At 39.7% G+C, this 21,579-nt stretch overlaps 1 protein-coding gene across 1 annotated transcript in view; it reads left to right on the plus strand.

Moving 5' to 3' along the window:
- The window catches only part of LOC130916303 (anoctamin-1-like), a 122,760-nt gene that overhangs the window by 65,533 nt on the left and 35,648 nt on the right, over nt 1-21,579 (plus strand). Inside the window, exon 13 of the mRNA XM_057836919.1 lies at nt 6,900-6,974. Within this exon, the coding sequence (XP_057692902.1) occupies nt 6,900-6,974 (75 nt within the window). The remainder of the gene's footprint in view (nt 1-6,899; nt 6,975-21,579) is intronic.

Raw genomic sequence — 21,579 nt, forward strand, 5'->3', positions numbered from 1 at the left:
ATATATATATTAACGTCTTTAGCCGAAAAGATGGCTCTGTCGCCTCCACGATCAGGGATTCTTGGAGTTTCGAATTAATTTCCTGCACGGAATAGAGGCCTACAGAGATCAATCCCATCCAACAACACTCCCAGAGACAAAGTACAACTGTGTAAAATTTCGTCAAAATTTGGCTAGCCGTTTCGGAGTCCATAAGAAAGGAAGACACACAAACAAAAAAGTTCTATTTACAGTGGTATGAAAAAGTATCTGAACCTTTTGGATATTCTCACATTTTTACATGAAATCACCATCAAATGTGATTTGATCTTTATCAAAATCACACGGATGAAAAAAATGTGTCTGCTTTAACTAAAACCACCCAAATATTTATAGGTTTTCATATTTTAATGAGGATAGTATGCAAACAATGACAGAAGGGGGGAAAATAAATAAGTGAACCATCACATTTAATATTTTGTGCCCCCCCCCCCCCCTTATGTCAGCACAACTTCATCCAGCTTTCTGTAGCTGCAGATCAGTCTGGCACATTGATCAGGACTAATCTGAGCCCATTCTTCTGACTTAAGGTAATGCCACAGCATCTCAATGGGGTTCAAGTCTGGCCTTTGACTTGGCCACTCCAGAACGTGTATTTTGTTCTTCTGAAACCATTCTGAAGTTGATTGCCTTATGTGTTGTGGATCATTGTCTTGTTGCAGTATCCATCCTCTTTTTAGCTTCAACTGTCTGACAGGTTGACCTGCAAAACATCCTGATAAACTTTTGAATTCCTTTTTCTATTAATGATTGCAAGTTGTCCAGGCCCTGATGCAACAAACAGCCCCAAATCATAATGCTCCCTCTACCATGCTTCACGGTGGGGATGAGGTGTTGATGTTGGAGACCTGTTCCATTTTTCCTCCACACATGACGTTGTGTGTTACTCCCAAACAATTCAACTTTGGTTTCATCAGTCCACAAAATATTTTGCCAAAACTACTGTGGAGTGTCCAAGTGCCTTTTTGCAAAATTTAAACGAGCAACAATGTTTTTTTTTTTTTTTTTGACAGCAGTGGCTTCCTCCGTGGAGTCCTCCCATGAACGCCATTCTTGGCCATAGTTTTACAAATAGTTGATACAGTGGGGCAAATAAGTATTTAGTCAACCACCAATTTTGCAATTTCTCCTACTTGAAAAGTTTAGAAAAGCCTGTAATTGTCAACATGGGTAAATCTAAACCATGAGAGACAGAATGTGGGGGGAAAAAAACAAAAAAAACAAAATCACATTGTTTGATTTTTTTAAAATAATTTTATTTCTAAATTAGAGTGGAAAATAAGTATTTGGTCACCTATAAACAAGCAAGATCTCTGGCTGTCAATGAGGTTTAACTTCTAACGAGGTCTAATGAGGCTCAACTCGTTACCTGTATTAATGGCACCTGTTTTAACTCATTATCGGTATAAAAGACACCGGTCTACAATCTCAGTCAGTAACACTCCAAACTCCACCATGGCCAAGACCAAAGAGCTGTCGAAGGACACCAGAGACAAAATTGTAGACCTGCACCAGGCTGGGAAGACTAAATCTGCAATAGGTAAAACGCATGGTGTAAAGAAATCAATCATGGGAGCAATTATTAGAAAATGGAAGACATACAAGACCACTGATAATCTCCCTCGATCTGGGGCTCCATGCAAAATCTCACCCTGTGGCGTCAAAATGATAACAAGAACGATGAGCAAAAATCCCAGAACCATACGGGGGAACCTAGTGAATGACCTACAGAGAGCTGGGACCACAGTAACAAAGGCTACTATCAGTAACACCATGCACCGCCAGGGACTCAAATCCTGCACTGCCAGACGTGTCCCCCTGCTGAAGAAAGTACACGCCCAGGCCCGTCTGCGGTTTGCTAGAGAGCATTTGGATAATCCAGAAAAGGACTGGGAGAATGTGTTATGGTCAGATGACACCAAAATAGAACTTGCTGGTAGAAACACAGGTTCTTGTGTTTGGAGGAGAAAGAATACTGAATTGCATCCAAAGAACACCATACCCACTGTGAAGCATGGAGGTGGAAACATCATGCTTTGGGGCTGTTTTTCTGCAAAGGGACCAGGACGACTGCTCTGTGTAAAAAGAAAGAAAGAGGAAAGAATAAATGGGGCCATGTATCCAGAGATTTTGAGTGAAAATCTCCTTCCATCAACAAGGGCATTGAAGATGAAACGTGGCTGGGTCTTTCAGCATGACAATGATCCCAAACACACTGGCAGGGCAACAAAGGAGTGGTTTCGTAAGAAGCATTTCAAGGTCCTGGAGTGGAGATGAAAGTCCGTGTTGCCCAAATACAGCCCCAAAACATCACTGCTCGAGAGGAGATGGGCCAAAATACCACCAACAGTGTGTGAAAAGCTTGTGAAGAGTTACAGAAAACATTTGGACTCCGTTATTGCCAACAAAGGGTACATAACAAAGTATTGGGATGAACTTTTGGTATTGACCAAATACTTATTTTCTACCATGATTTGCAAATAAATTCCTTAAAAATCAAACAATGTGATTTTCTGTTTTTTTTCCCACATTCTGTCCCTCATGGTTGAGGTTTACCCATGTTGACAAATACAGGCCTCTCTAATATTTTCAAGTGGGAGAACTTGCACAATTAGTGGCCCCACTGTATGTGCACAGAGATATTGGACTGTGCCAGTGATTTCTGTAAGTCTTTAGCAGAATCTCTAGGGTTCTTTTTTTCCCTCTCTGAGTATTCTGCGTTGAACTCTTGGCGTCATCTTTGGTTGATGGCCACTCATTGGGAGAGAAGCAACAGTGCCAAACTCTTTCAATTTGTAGACAACTTTTCTACTGTCGATTGATGAACATGCAGACTTTTAGAGATGGTTTTGTATACTTTCCCAGCTTTCTACAAATCAACAATCCTTGATCTTCAGACATCTCTTTTGACCGAGCCATGATGCACATCAGACAATGTTTCTCATCAAGACAATTCTTACCAGGTGTGAGTGTGTTTTATAGTGGGCAGGGCAGTTTTAAACCCCTCATCAGTGATTGGTCACACACCTGACTTAAATTGTTTGGTAAACATTGGTTTTAATTGCTCTTTAAGTCTCCTTAGGCAGAGGATTCACTTAATTATTTTTCCCCCTTGTGTCATTGTTTGCATGCTATCCTCATTAAAATATGAAACCTATAAATGTTTGGGTGGTTTTAGCAAAATCAGACACCGTTTTTACATCTGTTTGATTTTGATAAAGATCAGATCTCATTTAATGGTGACTTTATTTAGAAATGTGAGAAATTCCAAAAGATTCAGATACTTTTTCATACAACTGTATATATAAATTTAGACTATAATAGATAACTGATTACTCCTATCTTACCTGAAGGAACGTGTCGTAAACTGAACGACATTATTTACAAAGGCACTTAAACTGACAGACGAATATAAATAAGAAATGGACAACATGGAGGATTTAAGGGAAAGTGTTAGGCAACAACTGTGGACAATAGCTAGGTATGGGGAGGAAAATGCTAAGCCAGCCTACATTTTATGTATGGCATGGGATGTCAGTGAAAGTCTGAGCCAAATGTCATCCTCCACCATCCATGAAATGTAGGCCGGCTGAACATTTTATTCCACATACCTAGCTATTGTAACTTTGACGTCACTTTCCTTAGGCGTAATCAGATTTCCTATGCGTAATCAGATTTCCTATGCGTAATCAGTTTTTATCAACTTTTCCTGATTAGAAAACCCCTCCTAACACCATTGGACTGACAGACCATTCCTTTTGGTAAAAGTAAGGGCAAAAGGCATTTGCGAAAGAGAAAGTTAAAGACATCAAAAAGCTAAATAGAAAAGGTAAAGAAAAAAATATATTGTTTTTTCCGTTCCTTTTTCAACGATAAAAAGTAAAAGTCAATGACAAAAATTGTCCATTTTTTCCCGTTTGTTTGTCAATGGAAAAAAGTGTAAATGACCAAATATACCTTTATGTTTTCGTTTATTTGTCTTGATATTTATTTCTTCATTCATTCATTTTTTACATTTATTTTGGCACTTCTGTGATTCCATACAAGACACTCATGAGGATAGCATGCAAACAAGACATACTGTCATTGTTTGCATGCTATCCTCATTAAAATAGGAAAACCTATAAATGTTTGGGTGGTATTAGTTCAAGCAGACAGTTTTTTCATCTATGTGATTTTGACAAAGATCAGATCACATTTGATGGTGGTTTAATGCAGAAATGTGAGAAATTTCAAAAGGTTCAGATACTTTTTCATACCACTGTAGGACATTTAATCACCTTCAACACTTTTGTGAGTGTGGGTTTTCCACACAGGCTCTAGCTATTATCAAAAATAAACAACATACAATGGGGATATCAAGTAAAGTGAACTTTAAATTGGATTTTAATGCACGGGGCCTAACCTCAACCACTAGTTTCAGGTTAACCATAAATAGTGATGGACGTACACCCTTTAAGTTGTAAAAAATACAATATTTACAAAATGTTTTTCAATAATATGTTGACTTTTGGGGGGGCTGCTACCTACACTTTCACCTTGGGCTAGGACAGTACTTCTCAAATAGTGGGGCGCGCCCCCCCAGGGGGGCGCAGAGCAATGCCAGGGGTGGCGCGTGTGGCCTCGGGGAACTTTTTTTTTTTTTGCCATACTAGAATAAAGTGTACTTGCACATCCACTCAGTGGGTGGCAGTGGCGCTCTGTTTTTCAAATTGCGCGCAGTATTTTTGAAGTAAGCAAGAGCACACAGAAGAGACTCGTGAAGAGCTGGAGAGCTGTGCGCCGTTTTCGAAAGCCGTTTTCCGGCCGGACTCACGCAGCGACCCACTGTCTTCTCCGGTTCTCACGCATCCGCTCGAGAAGTGCCATTTTCGGCTTGGGATCGTCACGACGACCGCCCTCACCAACGGTTCTCCCTTGGCCGCCGAGAATGCGCTTTTTTCGGGCCGTTTGCCTTCTGGCTTTGACATTTAATAAAGTGGTAGATGAGGAAAGACCACTGTTTACTGTGTCTAAAAATGATTATAGCGGACACCCGGAAGCCAAATAAATTAAGACGCCATTTAAAGACATTAGACCCTAATCTCATTGATAAGCCGCTTGGTTGTTTTTCAGCGAAAACGTGCCGAATATTGCCAACAATCGTCCCGCTTTGTCAGTGTTATATCAGTAAACCAGTGAGCACTGTTAGCATGCTCAGTGCAAAATAACCCCATAGCATTGCAAACTGGAGGTGATATCGTGAGTAGCGAGCAGCAAAAATAAAAACTGTCCTTCTGTCCAAAGACACTATTTTTTTCTTCTATTCAGTTTTGTTTTTTCGGTCAAATTTTTTGGCATATTGTCCTCATGAGTTAATGTGTCTAATCAATTTGAATTTATTATTATTTATTGATTTTATTTTTCAGTATCAAATGGTAAAAAATGTACCTTGAGTGTATTTTTACAGTTTGGATGTGACTTTTTTTTTTTTTTAAATTCAGGCAAAATGATGCGCTTTAAGTCTTCTGTTACAAACAAAACAATGGTAATAAAGTTATACTTTATAAGTTGATCTCTTATTTTTATTTGTACTTCTAATAGTAATATTATAGATAAATGAGACTATTTACAGTGGCGGCAGAGTTTGGGGGGGCGTGAAACATTTACGTCTTCCTTGGGGGGGGCATAACAGAAAATAATTGAGAAGCACTGGGCTAGGATGACACAATGAATAAGTTTTTGAAGGGCAAAGTACGTGCTGCTACCGCTACTGTGAAACTGGCATTACTCTGGCCGCACCTTGGCAAAGCAAAGCAGTTTGTACTGGTACTGCCTCCTCACCACAGTGCGCTGCAAGGTGCTTGCGCTAGTGTGAAAAGGCCTTTTGATTGTTTCTGTTACAACCTCAATAACACAATGTATTTCTTCCATATATACCGTAATCCTCAAATGGTTTAAGGCTTAGTTTCAAGCAGTCAAAATATATGAAAAATATTTTACATTATCATATGACCACATAGCTCTTCTGTATTATTACATTGCATACTGGTCCTTTTCATTAAAGTGGAATGAAAAACTATCTGAACCTTTTGGAATTTGTCACATTTCTGCATAAAACCACTATCAAATGTGATCTGATCTTTGTCAGAATCAGACAGATGAAAAAAACTATCTGCTTTACTAAAACCACTCAAAAATATATAGGTTTTCATATTTTAATGAGGATAGCATGCAAAAAAAAGAAGGGGTAAAAATAAGTAAGTGAACCCCCTGCCTAAGGAGACTTGAAGAGCAATTGAAACCAATTTTTACCAAACAATTAAGTCAGGTGTGTGCCCAATCACTGATAAGTCGTTTAAAGCTGCCCTGCCAATATAAAACACACACCTGGTAAGAATTGTCTTGATGAGAAGCATTGTCTGACGTGCATCATGGCTCTGTCAAAAGAGCAGTCTGAAGACCTGCGATCAAGGATTGTTGATTTGTATAAAGCTGGGAAAGGATACAAAACCATCTAAATATTAAATGTGATGGTTCACTTACTTATTTTCCCCCCTTCTGTTTCCATACTATCCTCATTAAAATATGAAAACCTATAGATGTTTGGGTGGTTTCAGTTAAAGCAGTTTTTTCATCTGTGTGATTTTGACAAAGACCAGATCACATTTGATGGTGATTTTATACAGAAATGTGAGAAATTCCAAAAGGTTCAGATACTTTTTCATAGCACTGTATATTGGAATGAATGATGAAACTACAGTATTTCTTCCACAAGCTCTCCTCTCATCTTTTAATTAATTCATTTTCATTAATTATTTGATTTACATTCCTTCACTTTTTATTTCGATCTGTTATTTTTCTGTATGTCACCACTATAGGACCACCCAAGAGCTGAATATGAATTCCAAGTTATGCAGAAGTCTCTCAGCAAAGATAACAAAAAACAGTACAAGGTAAGATATGCACACATTTTGGCTTGTGTTATTTCTTAAAGGGAACCACGGATAAATGACATATATTTCTTAAAAGATAAATGTTAGTACGAGTAATAATAATTCGATATTAAAACCCCTTTTAATGTTTTAGATTTGGAAATTTTAAATAAAAATATAACCTCGTAGCTCACCATTGTTGTTGACGTCGCAGGGCGTTGACGTCACAGGGCCACTCTGCCGTACTTGACAGTAATTCTAACTATGTAAGTGATTTAAATACACCACAAGGTGTCAATGGCGAGTTTTACATTAATAAGACATCAAGCCAATGAGTGTGTTTTGTCCCTCGACTGACTCCGTAGCTCCGTTTTTTTTTTAGACTGGATCTATTGTGAATCACATTCATTTGAGTTTTGTCTTCACAAGACTCCTCAAAATGGCTCCGAGCATCATAGTTTGTGTATTGTGACTAAGTATTGCCATCCAGTGTATTTGTTGAGCTAAAGGAGTTGCTAAAATGTTTAAATATAGTTTGACCAAAGTCTGAGTAAGTTTTATGTGTATTTTGCGGATCTATTTTGATTGTGAATGCCAGTTCTCTTTGCATTGTTGTGTTAACTGTGTGAGAATAGGGCCTCGGTAATACAGATTGAAGCACTTTTATTCTTAGTGAGATTTTTTGAGAGATGTGAGTATTAGTTTTGAAGTATTTTGACTATATCATACTTATGTGTGTTGTGAAACAGTTGCTGAAGCTTATGCCAATAAACGGCGCGGTCCGAGCTAGGAATCTGAATGCTTGTGTCCACTCACCTTTCTCTCTCCCACTGTGGATTAAAGAAACTATCTCAGTCGTTGGCTTGAAAAAACGCACTCATTGGCTTGATCCCTAAATATTGTAATACTCGCCATTGACACCTTGTGGCGTATTTAAATCACTACCTTACATAATTAAGGATTGACACTTTTTTTTTTTTTTTAAAGAGTGACAGGTGGAATTCAGCATGGCCCTGTGACATCAACAACAACGGCAACCTACTAGTTAAAATAATTTTACAAATTTTATAAAAACGAAAATATCAAGAGGGGTTTCAATATCAAATTATAATAACTTGTACTAAGATTTATCTTTTAAAAACTACAAAATTTCCTATCCTTGGATCCCTTAAATAATGAAGTATGATTTTACTTAAATATTGCGCAATATTTCATTTGAACTACTGATCAAATCAAGGTAAACATGAATCAGAATTTGAGGATGAAGAAGTGGTGGACAGCAAATTCTCAGCCAGAAAGACTCTTTTAATGTGGGCGCCTTTAACAGGAAAAGCTAGAGCAGGGTCGGCAACCTGTGTTTTAAGACCTGCATGCGTCTCTTTAGCGCTGTCCTAGTGGCACCCTGGAGCATTTATAAAAATGTTTAAAAATGGAAAAAGATGGGGAGGGATTTTTTTTTGTTTTGATATGGTTTCTGTAGGAGGACAAAAATTACACAAACGTTCTTCCAATGCTGTAAAAATGTCTAGAATAAATATTAAATTTCAACATTTCTGTCAACCAAGATTTGCGTCATAGCCTGCGATGCACGTTTCTATCAGCAGGGCGGGATGCCAGGCAGGTGGCTATTGTAAACAAACCAGCGGCTGTTTGATGGGCCATGGATCCAAAAGAAAAAAAGAAAAAAAAAAACTGAAGAGAACAGACGATTCAACGTTTCTGGACCGAATCATTTGTATTCATTCTCGATGCGGAAGTACTGTATTGCCTGAATGTTTAATCGGTGGCGAGAAGTTATCAAATAACAAAAAGAGTAATGTGGAAAGACATTTCCAGGGATGGCATGCTACATTTGCAGTTGAGTACCCAGTTGGGAGTGAGAGAAAAAGTGCGATTGTATTACTTCTGAAGAACTTAGAGGAGCACAAAAATAGATTTAAGAAGTGCATTGCATCGCCAAACTCCACTACTGCTGCAAGTTTTGTTGCAACCCGGGAGATGATAAAGCGTAGAAAACCGTTCAGAGATGGTGAGTACATGATGGAGGTGCATAGGGATGGGAATCGAAATCCGATTCCAATTCGGAACCGGTTCCGAGTGTTTCGAGGCCTCGACATCACAATGAAAAAGCCTTAACGATCCCTTTAACGATTCCTAAAGACGCGTATTGCGTCGTGACGTGTCTTGTTGTCCAGACGCATCAAACTAGCATGGCGCCAAGAACCACTCGCTCCAAAGCTGGACTACACTTCACCAGGAAAGAGTGTGAAAATGAAAGGTTACGACGGGTAATCACGAGCATTGCAGCCATAAACATAACAATGACAGCACGTAGGTTCAAACGCTTGAAAGTGTGTCTTCACTTCACGAGGAAAAATTACAACAAAGCGACTTGCAGTCATTGCAAGGTGGAGATAACTGCATCGGGAGGGAATAGACTGCACTGTCCTCACCGAGACAGCTATACAGCTAGCTAAACTCCGAAATGACGATACAGAAGACGTTGGTATAATTTGCTGACTTTATTCAACCATCACTTGAAGAGTGAAACTAAAAATAGAAATGAAACAAATCAATTTCGTCCCCAATAACAAACAGGTTTGCATCAACGTAAATCAGCGATGATTAGCTGCTAATAACAGTATGGTTAGCATTCGTTCGCTAGCAGTAGCACATCGTTCAAACCACTACACAACTGGATTTAAGTGTCCGATCGCGAGTGGAAACACAACAACAACACAAAAGATTATACATACAGGCGTTGCCTCTGTAGATATTAACATTAACAAAGAACGTAGGCTCGTAGAAGTGTTTCCCTCTCTCACTTCGCTCGCTCACTCGCTTGTAGTGTTGTATCGGTCGCGAACGATTCGTTCTTTTTGAACGAATTGTTTTGGTGAACGAGACCGAACTAATCATCATCTGCACTGATTCGTTCTATGAAGGTGGTGCTTGTTCGCTGCGTGGGAGGGCGTTGAGCAAGCGGCAGCGTCTTCTGACATCGCACACGACCAATCAGACGCCAGCCTCATCGCGGGCAGGGGAGGGAGCGGAAACAGAATCAGGGCGTCTGTCACTCACGTCCACGTGTGGCCAATAAGCAGCCAGCGTGCAGGCAGGGGGGCAAGACTGAGTTTTGTCACTTCCCGTTCAGTGACTCGGTCCTCCGGTTCCTGACCTAGCTTGCTGCTAACTTGATTTTCCAGTAATGACTATGCGGTGAACAAATCAGAAAATGAAAGGAAATGACTTTGTCACATATTTGTTAACGTGGAGCCTATCAAATGCTGCTCAGACAAAAACACCACACAACTCTAGCGAGCATGGTTTAGAGTAGTACTTTTCTCAACAAACTCGTGACTGCCTATGACGACATACTATCAAATTTACAGTAATTTAAAACACGGGTAGCTACGAGGCAAGCAAAAGCTGAGCTGCGGTCGCGTGACGGCAGTGAAGCGGGCAGAGAACTGTCACTATATGGAGGCTTCATGGCAGCGATATTTACCTCATATGTGCACAGAAAAAAATATTTAGTATGATCACCATAATACTGATTTGCAATGAAACTGTATATACATGTCAATTTTTTCCCGAGTGTTTTATTATTTTTTTTCGTGTCAGCGTGTCGGGTGTTGGTTGGTTTGACAAATTATGTCAATCCGTCCATCATGTGCTACTCAAGCGCCCAAAACAACGCACGCAGACACGGGAGATGTCGCAATATGTCTACATTTTTCTTAACAGACTAATGAGAGTAGAAAGGCGACATCGTAAAGAGCTAACAATTATTTCTCGTCAGCATTTGACGATCTCAGATGCGGGGACGACAGGGGAGCTGACCGGATTATTTTATTTATTAATACCAGTGCAAAAAAACAATATGATCACCATAATACTGATTTGCAATGAAACTGTATATACATGTAATTTTTTTCCGAGTGTTTTTTTTTTTTTTCGTGTCAGGTGTTGGTTGGTTTGACAAATTATGTCAATCCGTCCATCATGTGCTACTCAAGCGCCCAAAAACAAAGCACGCGGACACGGGAGATGTCGCAATATGTCTACATTTTTCTTAACAGACTAATGAGAGTAGAAAGGCGACATCGTAAAGAGCAAACAATTATTTCTCGTCAGCATTTGACGAGCTGAGATGCGGGGACGACAGGGGAGCTGACCGGATTATTTTATTTATTAATACCAGTGCAAAAATTCAACACGATCATCTTAATACTAAAAAACAAAAATACAACAGAGCGAGATGTAAATATGATGTGTTGGTCGTTCCATATTCAGAAATTAAACTTTCGATGTATTTTTATTTTCGTGACAGCAAACATGCTGTATATGTGATTGTATGTGTGATCAAGAACCTGCTAAAGAAAGTCCGTGCGCCCCCGCCCCTTACTCCCCTCACAAAAGGAAAATGTTTAACCGTGTCCTAAATCGAAATGCAAGCACGAGCCATGACTTTGAGCCCATAGAACTAGGACAGACGACGCGGAAGTTCTCCCTCGCTTTTGCAGCAGCAGGAGGGAGACGAGGCTGTCTGTGTAAGCAGAATGATACCGCCTGTCACTCATTTCTGAAAGTACGACGAGTGGTCAATGTGAAAGAGAGGGAGGGACCAAGCAATGTCACTTCCCGTTCAGTTATACTGCGAAGCGGTCTTTGGTGATTCGTTCGGCAACGTCACTTCCCGTTCAGTAACCGAACGATTCGTTTGGGCGGGGAAGGAGATGAGGGGGGCGAACGATTCGTTGAACGATTTGTTTGAACGAATCTTTTTACTGAACGAACCGGAATGGATTCGTTTACTCAAGTGAACGACAAATCTCGTCACTACTCGCTTGGATGCGGCATTTCTTCAAGTGCCCAAACTGCGGCCCGCGGCCCAAATACGGCCCGCCTCCACATTTGGTCCGGCCATTTTGATTTTTTTTTTTTTCTCAATCGTGTTATTTATTTCCTGGCCTTTTTCCTTGAAGAATTCAGAGAGGGTTATTTGGTTATTATCTATTTAATTAATAGTGTTTTTATTATTAATTATTATTATTATATTATTTTTATTTTACAGTGGTACCTCTACATACGATCACTTCGACACACGATCTTTTCGACATCCGACGTAAAATTTGAGCCGCCATTTGTTTCTACATCCGACGAGTTGCTCGAAATACGACGACATGACAGCACTGCAAACGAACGCACGGTGGATTTTCTTGTGTGAGAAATCAACACAGTTTTCAAAAAAAGTTGATACAGTTGGAGAAACAAGGAAAAAAGTGATGCTTACCTTTGAAATGAAGATGCAAGTTATAGAAAAATATGAGCTTGGGGTGCGTGTCCCTGAACTGGCTCAACAATACAGCTCCGTGGTCCTCTTCCGACCACCGTTCGCCACTATTTATAAGTTAAGGTGAAAATTATCATTGTGGTAACATTGCCAAGGAAATCGCCAGCTTCGTCACGTTTTTATCATTTATTTAAGAACTTATCCAACACAAAACGCCCATTAAGCAGTTGACTGCTCTCAAGAAAACGAAAGTATTATCTCTACCGCACCGACCTATCTCACTTCGCGGTGCGTTCAGGGACAGTAAAAAGCCTGAACTGGCTCAACAATACAGCTCCGTGGTCCTCTTCCGACCACCATTCGCCACTATTTATAAGTTAAGGTGAAAATTATCATTGTGGTAACATTGCCAAGGAAATCGCCAGCTTCGTCACGTTTTTATCATTAATTTAAGAACTTATCCAACACAAAACGCCCATTGTCTTAAGCAGTTGACTGCTCTCAAGAAAACGAAAGTATTATCTCTACCGCACCGACCTATCTCACTTCGCGGTGCGTTCAGGGACAGTAAAAAGTGTCCGCCATATTAGAATCCGATTCGTTACATTATTTACAGGAATAATTATTAATTATTCTTCTTATTATTATATTATTCTGAATTATTTATTTATAACTTATTTGTTTTTCTATGTTTAATTGCCATTTGTAACAGTGCCAGCAGTATTTATTAAGAATTTAGTATATGTTTTTAGGCTTTGGAACGAATTAATGGAATTATAATGTATTCCTATGGGAAAATCCTGCTCGACATACGACCATTTCGACTTACAAACAAGGTCCTGGAACGAATTAAATTCGTATGTAGAGGTACCACTGTAACTTGATACACATCATGGGTCTTAATTGTGCTCTTCGACATTGCCTGCTTGTTAGGATTCAGTCGGGACACAGTTTAATAGATTTTCAAAATGTCACCAGAAAGCAGCAATAGCATATGCACCATCGAAACCTGCGTGCACAGTAAACTTATCTTCCTCTTGATTATCACGTCAACCAACTCCTTAGCTCGGGGGTCAGCAAACCAAAATGTTGAAAGAGCCATATTCAACCAAAAAAATCAACACATATGTCTGGAGCAGCAAAAAAAAAAAAAAAAGATAATAATAATAATAAAGCCTTTCATAAGGCAACACATGCTGTGTGTATCTGTATTAGCTATATTTGCCTACTATCACAATGACTAAGTTGGCTAAAAATACATAATGAGCCTTGTGATGATGACTTCATTACAATATTAATGAATTGTTTCATTGCTTTTATGAAATTAAAGAATACAATAAAGAAATCCGATTTTCAATGTAATTTTTATTTTGACTTTTCGAAAAACAACAAAATGGAGCGTGTGTAACATGGCCCTCATCTGGGCATGTCTTTGATTTTCTGTATTACCTTGTTTTTGTTTTAAAGTCTGCAAATAGGTGTTCTGAGATGGTTATGTATGCACCTCTAGGGATGGGAATTGATAGGATTTTTACGATTCCGATTCCATTATCGATATTGCTTAACGATTCGATTCTTTATCGATTCTCTTATCGATTCTAATTTGGGGAAAAAGAACAACAAACGTTTTGATTGGCATCGAGTTTGTTTAATCAGAACTCACAACCTTACAAACTCACAACGAGATCAAAAGAGGCCCAAAGCCTCAATGTTAACTGTGGCAATAAGTGGCAAATACACAAGAATGTGTAACATTTTACTGAAACATTTATCTAATACAGGGGTGTCCAAACTTTTTGCAAAGGGGGCCAGATTTGGTGTGGTAAAAATGTGGGGGGCCGACCTTGGCTGACAACCTTTACAAAGAACAATACATTTACGCAAATTTTAGCAAGCCATTCTGTGTGTCACATTTGCTTCATTATTTTTTTTAATTAATAATTTCAACAATCTCGCAACTAGCCTTGTAGCGTTCTCTTTCGACTCTCGGGCTCTTGCGAAATACTGCTGCTGTGAAATTAAACTAGCATCAAGTTGCTTCAATTTCTCGCTGCGTATCTTCCCAGTAATCTTGTCGTACAGGTTAGCGTGTCTTGTTTGGTCATATCGCCTCACATTGAACTCTTTAAAAACAGCGACTGTCTCTTTGCAAATGACGCAGACACAGTTGTTGTGTATTTTACTGAAGAAATAAACCAATTTCCACCTATCCTTGAAGCGTCGGCCGTCGCAGTCAACTTTTTTTGTTGATTGTCGCCATTTTAGAAAATTGGGAGTAAAGGGTCACACGGGGTAGCCTTTTAGTGGGTAAATGAGGAGCAGCATTTAGTGTGTAAGCTACTTCATATGCTGGTGGCAGTACTGCTGACCAATTTATTAAGTCTGTGTGCGGGCCAGATGTTATTTATTTTATGACAGAGGCTGGGGGCCGGATGAAATTTGACCACGGGCCGCATTTGGCCCCCGGGCCGGACTTTGGACATGTCTGATCTAATAGAAATAAAAAATATTGGTATATATTGGCAGATAGGTTGTTGTTCTGCATTTGGCAATATGTGTTAAAGCAGGGGTCCCCAAACTTTTTCCTGTGAGGGCCACATAACTTTTCCCTTCTCTGATGAGGGGCCGGTGTCAGTTTGTAACAAAAAAAAAGTGTGACGATTGCAGAAGTGCATAAATGTAAAAAAATTATTGTTTTTCAGAAAGCCACAATCAAATAACCCTTTCTGGATTCTTCACGGAATGAAAGTAAATACTGTATCAAAAATTATAAACTATGGATTCTATATCTGCCGAACATCTTATGCACACTAGCCCAAGGCTTGCTCTACTTCTTGCACTTTTGCTTCCTTTATGGTTCAAGGGTGTCTTAATGACTTTGTAATGTTGGTTTTGCTGGTCCCTGTCATGAAGGGTAAAGCAGGGAAAGTGAGCAGTTCCGACAATTATAGACCTCGCCATAGCCCTCGCTAGTGTTCGCGAAGGTTTTTAACTGTCGTATTAGAGAGAGTTAATACACTGCTGGCCAAAAGTATTGGCACCCCTGCAATTCTGTCCGATAATGCTCAATTTCTCCCAGAAAATGATTGCAATTACAAATGCTTTAGTAGTAAGAGCTTCTTTTGTGTGCAATGAAAAAACACAAAAGTGAATGAAAAAAAATGGAATCATTATCATTTTACACAAAACTCCAAAAATGGCCCGGACAAAAGTATTGGCACCCTCAGCCTAAGACTTGGTAGCACAACTTTTAGACAAAATAACTGCGAACAACCGCTTCCAGTATCCATCACTGAGTTTCTTACAATGCTCTGCTGGAACTTTAGACCATTCTTCTTTGGCCAACTGCTTCAGGTCTCTGAGATTTGAAGGGTGCCTTCTCCAAACTGCCATTTTCAGATCTCTCCACAAGTGTTCCATGGGATTCAGGTCTGGACTCATTGCTGGCCACTTTAGAAGTCTCCAGTGCTAACATTTAATAATTTTCTAGTGCTTTATGAAGTGCGTTTTGGGTCATTGTCCTGCTGGAAGACCCATGACGTCTGAGGGAGATCCAGCTTTCTCACACTGGGCTCGAAATTATACTGCAAAATTTGTTGGTAGTCTTCAGACTTCATAATGCCATGCACACGGTCAAGCAGTCCAATGCTAGAGGCAGCAAAGCAACCCCAAAACATCAGGGAACCTCCGCCATGTTTTACTATTAACATTCTTCTACAACGTTTTTGGCTTTCTCAAGTAAGTTTTGCCAAACTCCAGCCTGGCTTTTTTTACGTATCTGGGTCAGAAGCGGGGTCTTCCTGGGTATCCTACCATAAGAGTCCCTTTTCATTCAGACGCCAACGGATAGTATGTGTTGACACTGTTGTACTGTCGGACTGCAGGACAGCTTGAACCTGTTTGGATGTTAGTCGAGGTTCTTTATCCACCATCCGCACAATCTTTTGTTGAAATCTCTCGTCACTATTTGTTTTCCGTCCACATTTAGGGAGTGCCATAGGCTTTAAACGTTTTGATGACACTGCGCACGGTAGACACAGGAACATTCAGGTCTTTGGAGATGGACTTGTAGCCTTGAGATTGTCCATGCATCCTCACAATTTTGTTTCTCAAGTCCTCAGACAGTTCTTTGGTCTTCTTTCTTTTCTCCATGCTCAATGTGGTACACACAAGGACACAGGACAGAGATTGAGTCAACTTTAATCCATTTTAATTGGCTGCAAGTGTAATTTAGTTATTGCCACCACCTGTTATGTGCCACAGGTAAGTAACAGGTGCTGTTAATTACACAAATTGGAGAAGCATCAAATGATTTTTCAAACGGTGCCAATACTTTTGTCCGGCCCATTTTTGGAGTTTTGTGTAAAATGATAATGATTGATTTTTTTTCCCATTCTCTTCTGTGTTTTTTTCATTGCAAGCAAAATAAATGAACTTATTACTATCAAAGCATTTGTAATTGCAATCATTTTCTGGAAGAAATTGAGCATTATCTGACAGAATTGCAGGGGTGCCAATATGGCATAGACATGTGTAATTATGTTTTTTGGGGAAAAAATGGTCAATACGCAGATAAAACTCCTCTGGTTATGTGTTTTTTAGATGCCTCCAAGGCTTTTGACCATGTGAACCATGGGAGGTTGTTTAAGAAATTAAGCCAAGCGGGTGTTTCCAATGACATTATAAGATTTTTTTCATGTTTGTATGCACACTAAACTATGCAGGTTAAGGGGGATGATCGTGTATCTGCCCCCATACAAGTCAGCAATAGGGTTCTCCAAAATCTTCAATTTTATTGCATTTTTATATGAACAGTCTGTCAGAATACTTAAGGAGGTGTAAAACTGGCTGTATGGCTGGTGACTTTGTGGTGAACCATCAAATTTATGCAGATGATTGTGTGGTACTTAGCCCAAGTTCAGCTCGTCTGCAGGTGCAGGTATAGGAAGTTATACAATATAAAGTACCAAGATGCTGAGAGTGTCACCATCACTGTACCCAGTGCTGTATCACGGTAGTTCACTTTTTATTATTTTGTTTTTATTTGTAATCTTTACCTTGTATTATGTTGTTGTAATTTGGACCTTGAGACTGTTAACAAAATCGATCTATCCATCTAAATACTGCATGAGGAAGTCTATAGTGTAAGCCTTTTTGGGTTTCCAAAAGATCCCGCTCACACTGCCGGACACCGGCCAGTGCATCTGCCGAGAGTGCGCCATTTTCAACTCTGGCTCACGGCGAGCACTCCTTCCTGCCTTTGTCGGCAAGTGTTCGGCAGGAGTGTTCACCGAGACCACAGCAGAGGAATGACAAGAGAGGAGTAGTCCACTGAAAAACGGTTTGGGAGGTGCAAGAAGTTGGCTGTTTTGACCAATCTGAAGTAATTTAGCCCTGCCGTAGTAAATATATATTTTATTTATATTTCATATTCCATTCAGCACGAGACCGATATTTGTCATGAAAATACAATATACAGTGGTATGAAAAAGTGTCTGAACCTTTTGGAATTTCTCACAATTCTGCATAATATCATCAAATGTGATTTGATCTTTGTCAAAATCACACAGATGAAAAAACTGCGTCTGCTTTAACTAAAACCCCCAAACATCTATAGGTTTTCATATTTTAATTGCAGCAATCACTTCAGCCAGACGCTTCCTGTAGCTGCAGATCAGTCTGGAACATCGATCAGGACTAATCTTAGCCCATTCCTCTCTACAAAACTGCTGTAGTTCAGTCACATTCCTGGGATGTCTGGCATGAATCACTATCTTTAGGTCATGCCACAGCAGGTTCAAGTCTGGCCTTTGACTTGGCCACTCCAGAACATGTATTTTGTTCTTCTGAAACCATTCTGAGGATATTTACTTATGTGTTTTGGATCATTGTCTTGTTGCACCATTCATCCTCTTTTTTTAGCTTCAACTGTCTAATAGACAGCCTGAGGTTTTCCTGCAAAATATCCTGATAAACTTTTGAATTCAGTCTTCCACTAATAATTGCAAGCTGTCCAGGCCCTGAGGGACCAAAACAGCCCCAAATCATGATGCTCCCTCCACCATGCTTCTCGGTGGGGATGAGGTGTTGATGTCGGTGAGCTGTTCCATTTTTCCTCCATACATGACATTGTGTGTTACTCCCAAATAATTCAACTTTGGTTTTATCAGTCCACAAAATATTTTGCCAAAACATCTGTGGAGTGTCCAAGTACCTTTTTGCGAACATTAAACTAGCAACAATTTTTAGACAGCAGTGGCTTCCTCCGTGGAGTCCTCCCCATGAACACCATTCTTGGCCATAGTTTTACATATAGTCGATGTGTACAAAGACATAGTGGCAGTGATTTCTGTAAGTCTTTAGCAGACACTTTAGTTTTTTTTTTTTCACCTGTCTGAGTATTCGGCGCTGAACTCTTGGCTTCATATTTGGTGGATGGCCACTCCTTGGGAGAGAAACAACTGTGCCAAACTCTTTCAATTTGTAGACAACTTCTCTGACTGTCGATTTATGAACATCCAGACTTTTAGACATGGTTTTGTATCCTTTCCCAGCTTTATACAAATCAACAATCCTATCATCACTGCAGATAGCTCTTTTGATCGAGCCATGATGCACATCAGACAATGCTTCTCATCAAGACATTTCTCCCCAGGTGTGTGTTTTATAGTGGGCAGGGCAGCTTTTAACCACTCATCAGTCATTGGGCACACACCTGACATAAAATGTTTGGTAAAAATTCATTTCAATTGCTCTTTAAAAAGTGCGTACGACAAGAGAAAAAAAAAAGTCTTAAATAGCAGTATTATGTGAATTAGAATCATATTTTCAGACGATTCGACTATATACAACAATTTAGCAAAGTGCAGATGACGAGAAATTAGTCTTTTAATCTGCCTGTTAGCCAGGCCTACCATTATAGGGTTCTAGCGTCCCCAACAAGTGGATGACGTCAGCAGAGTAACGATTTCATCTGATTTAGTATGCAGCCCATTGAAGGGGAATTATTCAGAACGAGGAAAACGCGACAAAGAGAGCCGCAAAATGTCATTGTTTCAGTCTGTCTACGCCAATATTTTTACAGGATATTCTTTTTATCCAAATATTTTTCCCCAATAGCTAAATAAATGGCATGGTCATGACAAATAACAGTCTTGTGCTAATTGGAATATGAAATAATACAAATGCATTTATTCAGGACAACATGGCAAAATTTCTCCATAATAGTCAAAACTGTTGACTTCACCTTTACTGTCGCACACCAAGTCGGGCTTATGTCATTTCCCTTCCCCAGCTTCGGAGAACCTAAACAAACCAAGAGGCATGACAGCTAGCCGACATGCTAACCCGAACCGAGTGATGTTTCAAAGTGTTCAAAGCGGAAAATCACACATAACTAGCCCGGATCGTTTCACATGACGACTGGGTTGTCGATTGTCTTCGCCGATCGGCAACCCGCCTGGCGGCGAACAAGTTAGAGCTTGTCGTTCCCCTGCTGAGGGCAGAGGGCTCGTTTGCGGGTAAGCAGATGAACAATGACCGCCAGACAAACGGGCTGACGTCGGAGGAGCGTGTAGCTGCCAAATGGTTAACACGAATATGGCAAAATAATGCTTTCCTACACGGCGAAGTCGTAAACAGTGAGAGACTCAGTGGAGGAGGGCGGCTGCAGTTGTTATGCAGCTAACATGATAATATGTGTATGAGATCTTTTTACATGCCCATCCATGAGCAAACATAAGTAGTCCTTTATTTAACCCTTTAACACCTAAGCCTATTTTGGATGAATTTGCATGCATTTGATGTTGCCTTTATATTTCAAAGAAAAAAATGTTTACAATGGCCAAGTTGGGTCCCTTTTTTCAGGACACCTTGAACTTCATGTTCAAACTGTTGTTTTCTTCACTGACCAATTATAATCCACATTTTGGACCCAAAAAGCCAAAATCTTTTTTGAAAATTTGCAATGTTGATGTCCCATTGACAACCAAACATGCTCGACCAACCGTTTTGAAGCTTGATAATATTTATTCAACTTTTTAGGATAAACATTCAATAGAAAAAAATAAGATTGAATAGTTTTATGTTTGACAGTTCAACACAAAAAGCAGGTATGGTCATAGGCGTTTTTGGCCTTTACACATACTATGGTCAAAACAGGTTATTTACAGTGCAAAATAGTAAGGAAAAAAAGATTATATAGATCATCTAACACAAAAAGGGTTTGGAGGATATCTCTTTGTGAAGTTAGGTGTTTTACACATCATCTAATCAAAAGTATATACGTACATGCAATCAAGCTTCTCGAACACACATCTACATAAAATTGAAAAGATTATAGTGAAGAAAATATATATATAACATTGAAAAAAAGTATTTTCAAAAATATTGACAAGTAGTTCAGTTCAACTCAATTTTTTCAGGCATGCGACCCAATAAAGTTTTTTTTTTTTTTTTTTTGCGCGCTCAATAAAGCTTCATCTTGAACAGGTCACGGAGCTGCGTCACACACAACGTCACACAGCCTACTCTTTCGCCGTTCGCGCGCTGCTGTCACTTCTACTCACCGAGACGGCGACTCATCCAAAGAAAACAACGACAAATACGGCTCATCTTCTTCCTTGAGTTAATGAAATAATGCATTAGCTTGCGCTAAATGTAGTTTTAGATTCATTCTGCACGTTTCAAAGTCGCTCGCTCAAACCAACCGGCCGCTGCATGCTTGGCATGCCTCCCTTTCATTAGTTGGCTCCTCGCTCGGAAATTTATTAAAAATTATCACAATTGTTTCGTCCTTCTTGACATCACAACGGCTCTTGGGATATGTAGTCTTTTGTGCTGCTTTCGGTTTTGGAAAAGGACAAGAAATGATGGAAATATGGAGATGGATACATGGTCCATGCAGCGTTTTAATGCATATTTATGAGTGCAATAAAAATATAAAATTCAAATGACATTATCTCCCGTTTTTCCTGGTCTATTGGCTTCAAATAAAAACTGGTGTGGACATCAACTTCCGCACTTTCAAATGAGACCAACCAGCGGCACGTGGGTTACGTAATTACAGCGTGACGAAGCTTCAAAGACGATATGCGTAAACGCGTCGCTGCCGACACGTTCAGTGGTAAAGGGTTAAAGAAAGTTTGCAGTGTTTACTATGTAATCGCTGTATTCGCGGCTATTTTTAACACAAGTAGTTGGGTAGTAGTAGTACAGTAGTAGGGCTTGTTTTGGCCAATGTACACCAGTGAATGGGAACCTTTTGAAGCCCCCAAAAGGCTCACATGCCACTCCCTCGTAAAGCAAGATTTTTCTGCAGCCGTTTGGCTG

Source organism: Corythoichthys intestinalis, chromosome 5 (assembly GCF_030265065.1).
Source record: "Corythoichthys intestinalis isolate RoL2023-P3 chromosome 5, ASM3026506v1, whole genome shotgun sequence".
Classification (NCBI taxonomy): domain Eukaryota; kingdom Metazoa; phylum Chordata; class Actinopteri; order Syngnathiformes; family Syngnathidae; genus Corythoichthys; species Corythoichthys intestinalis.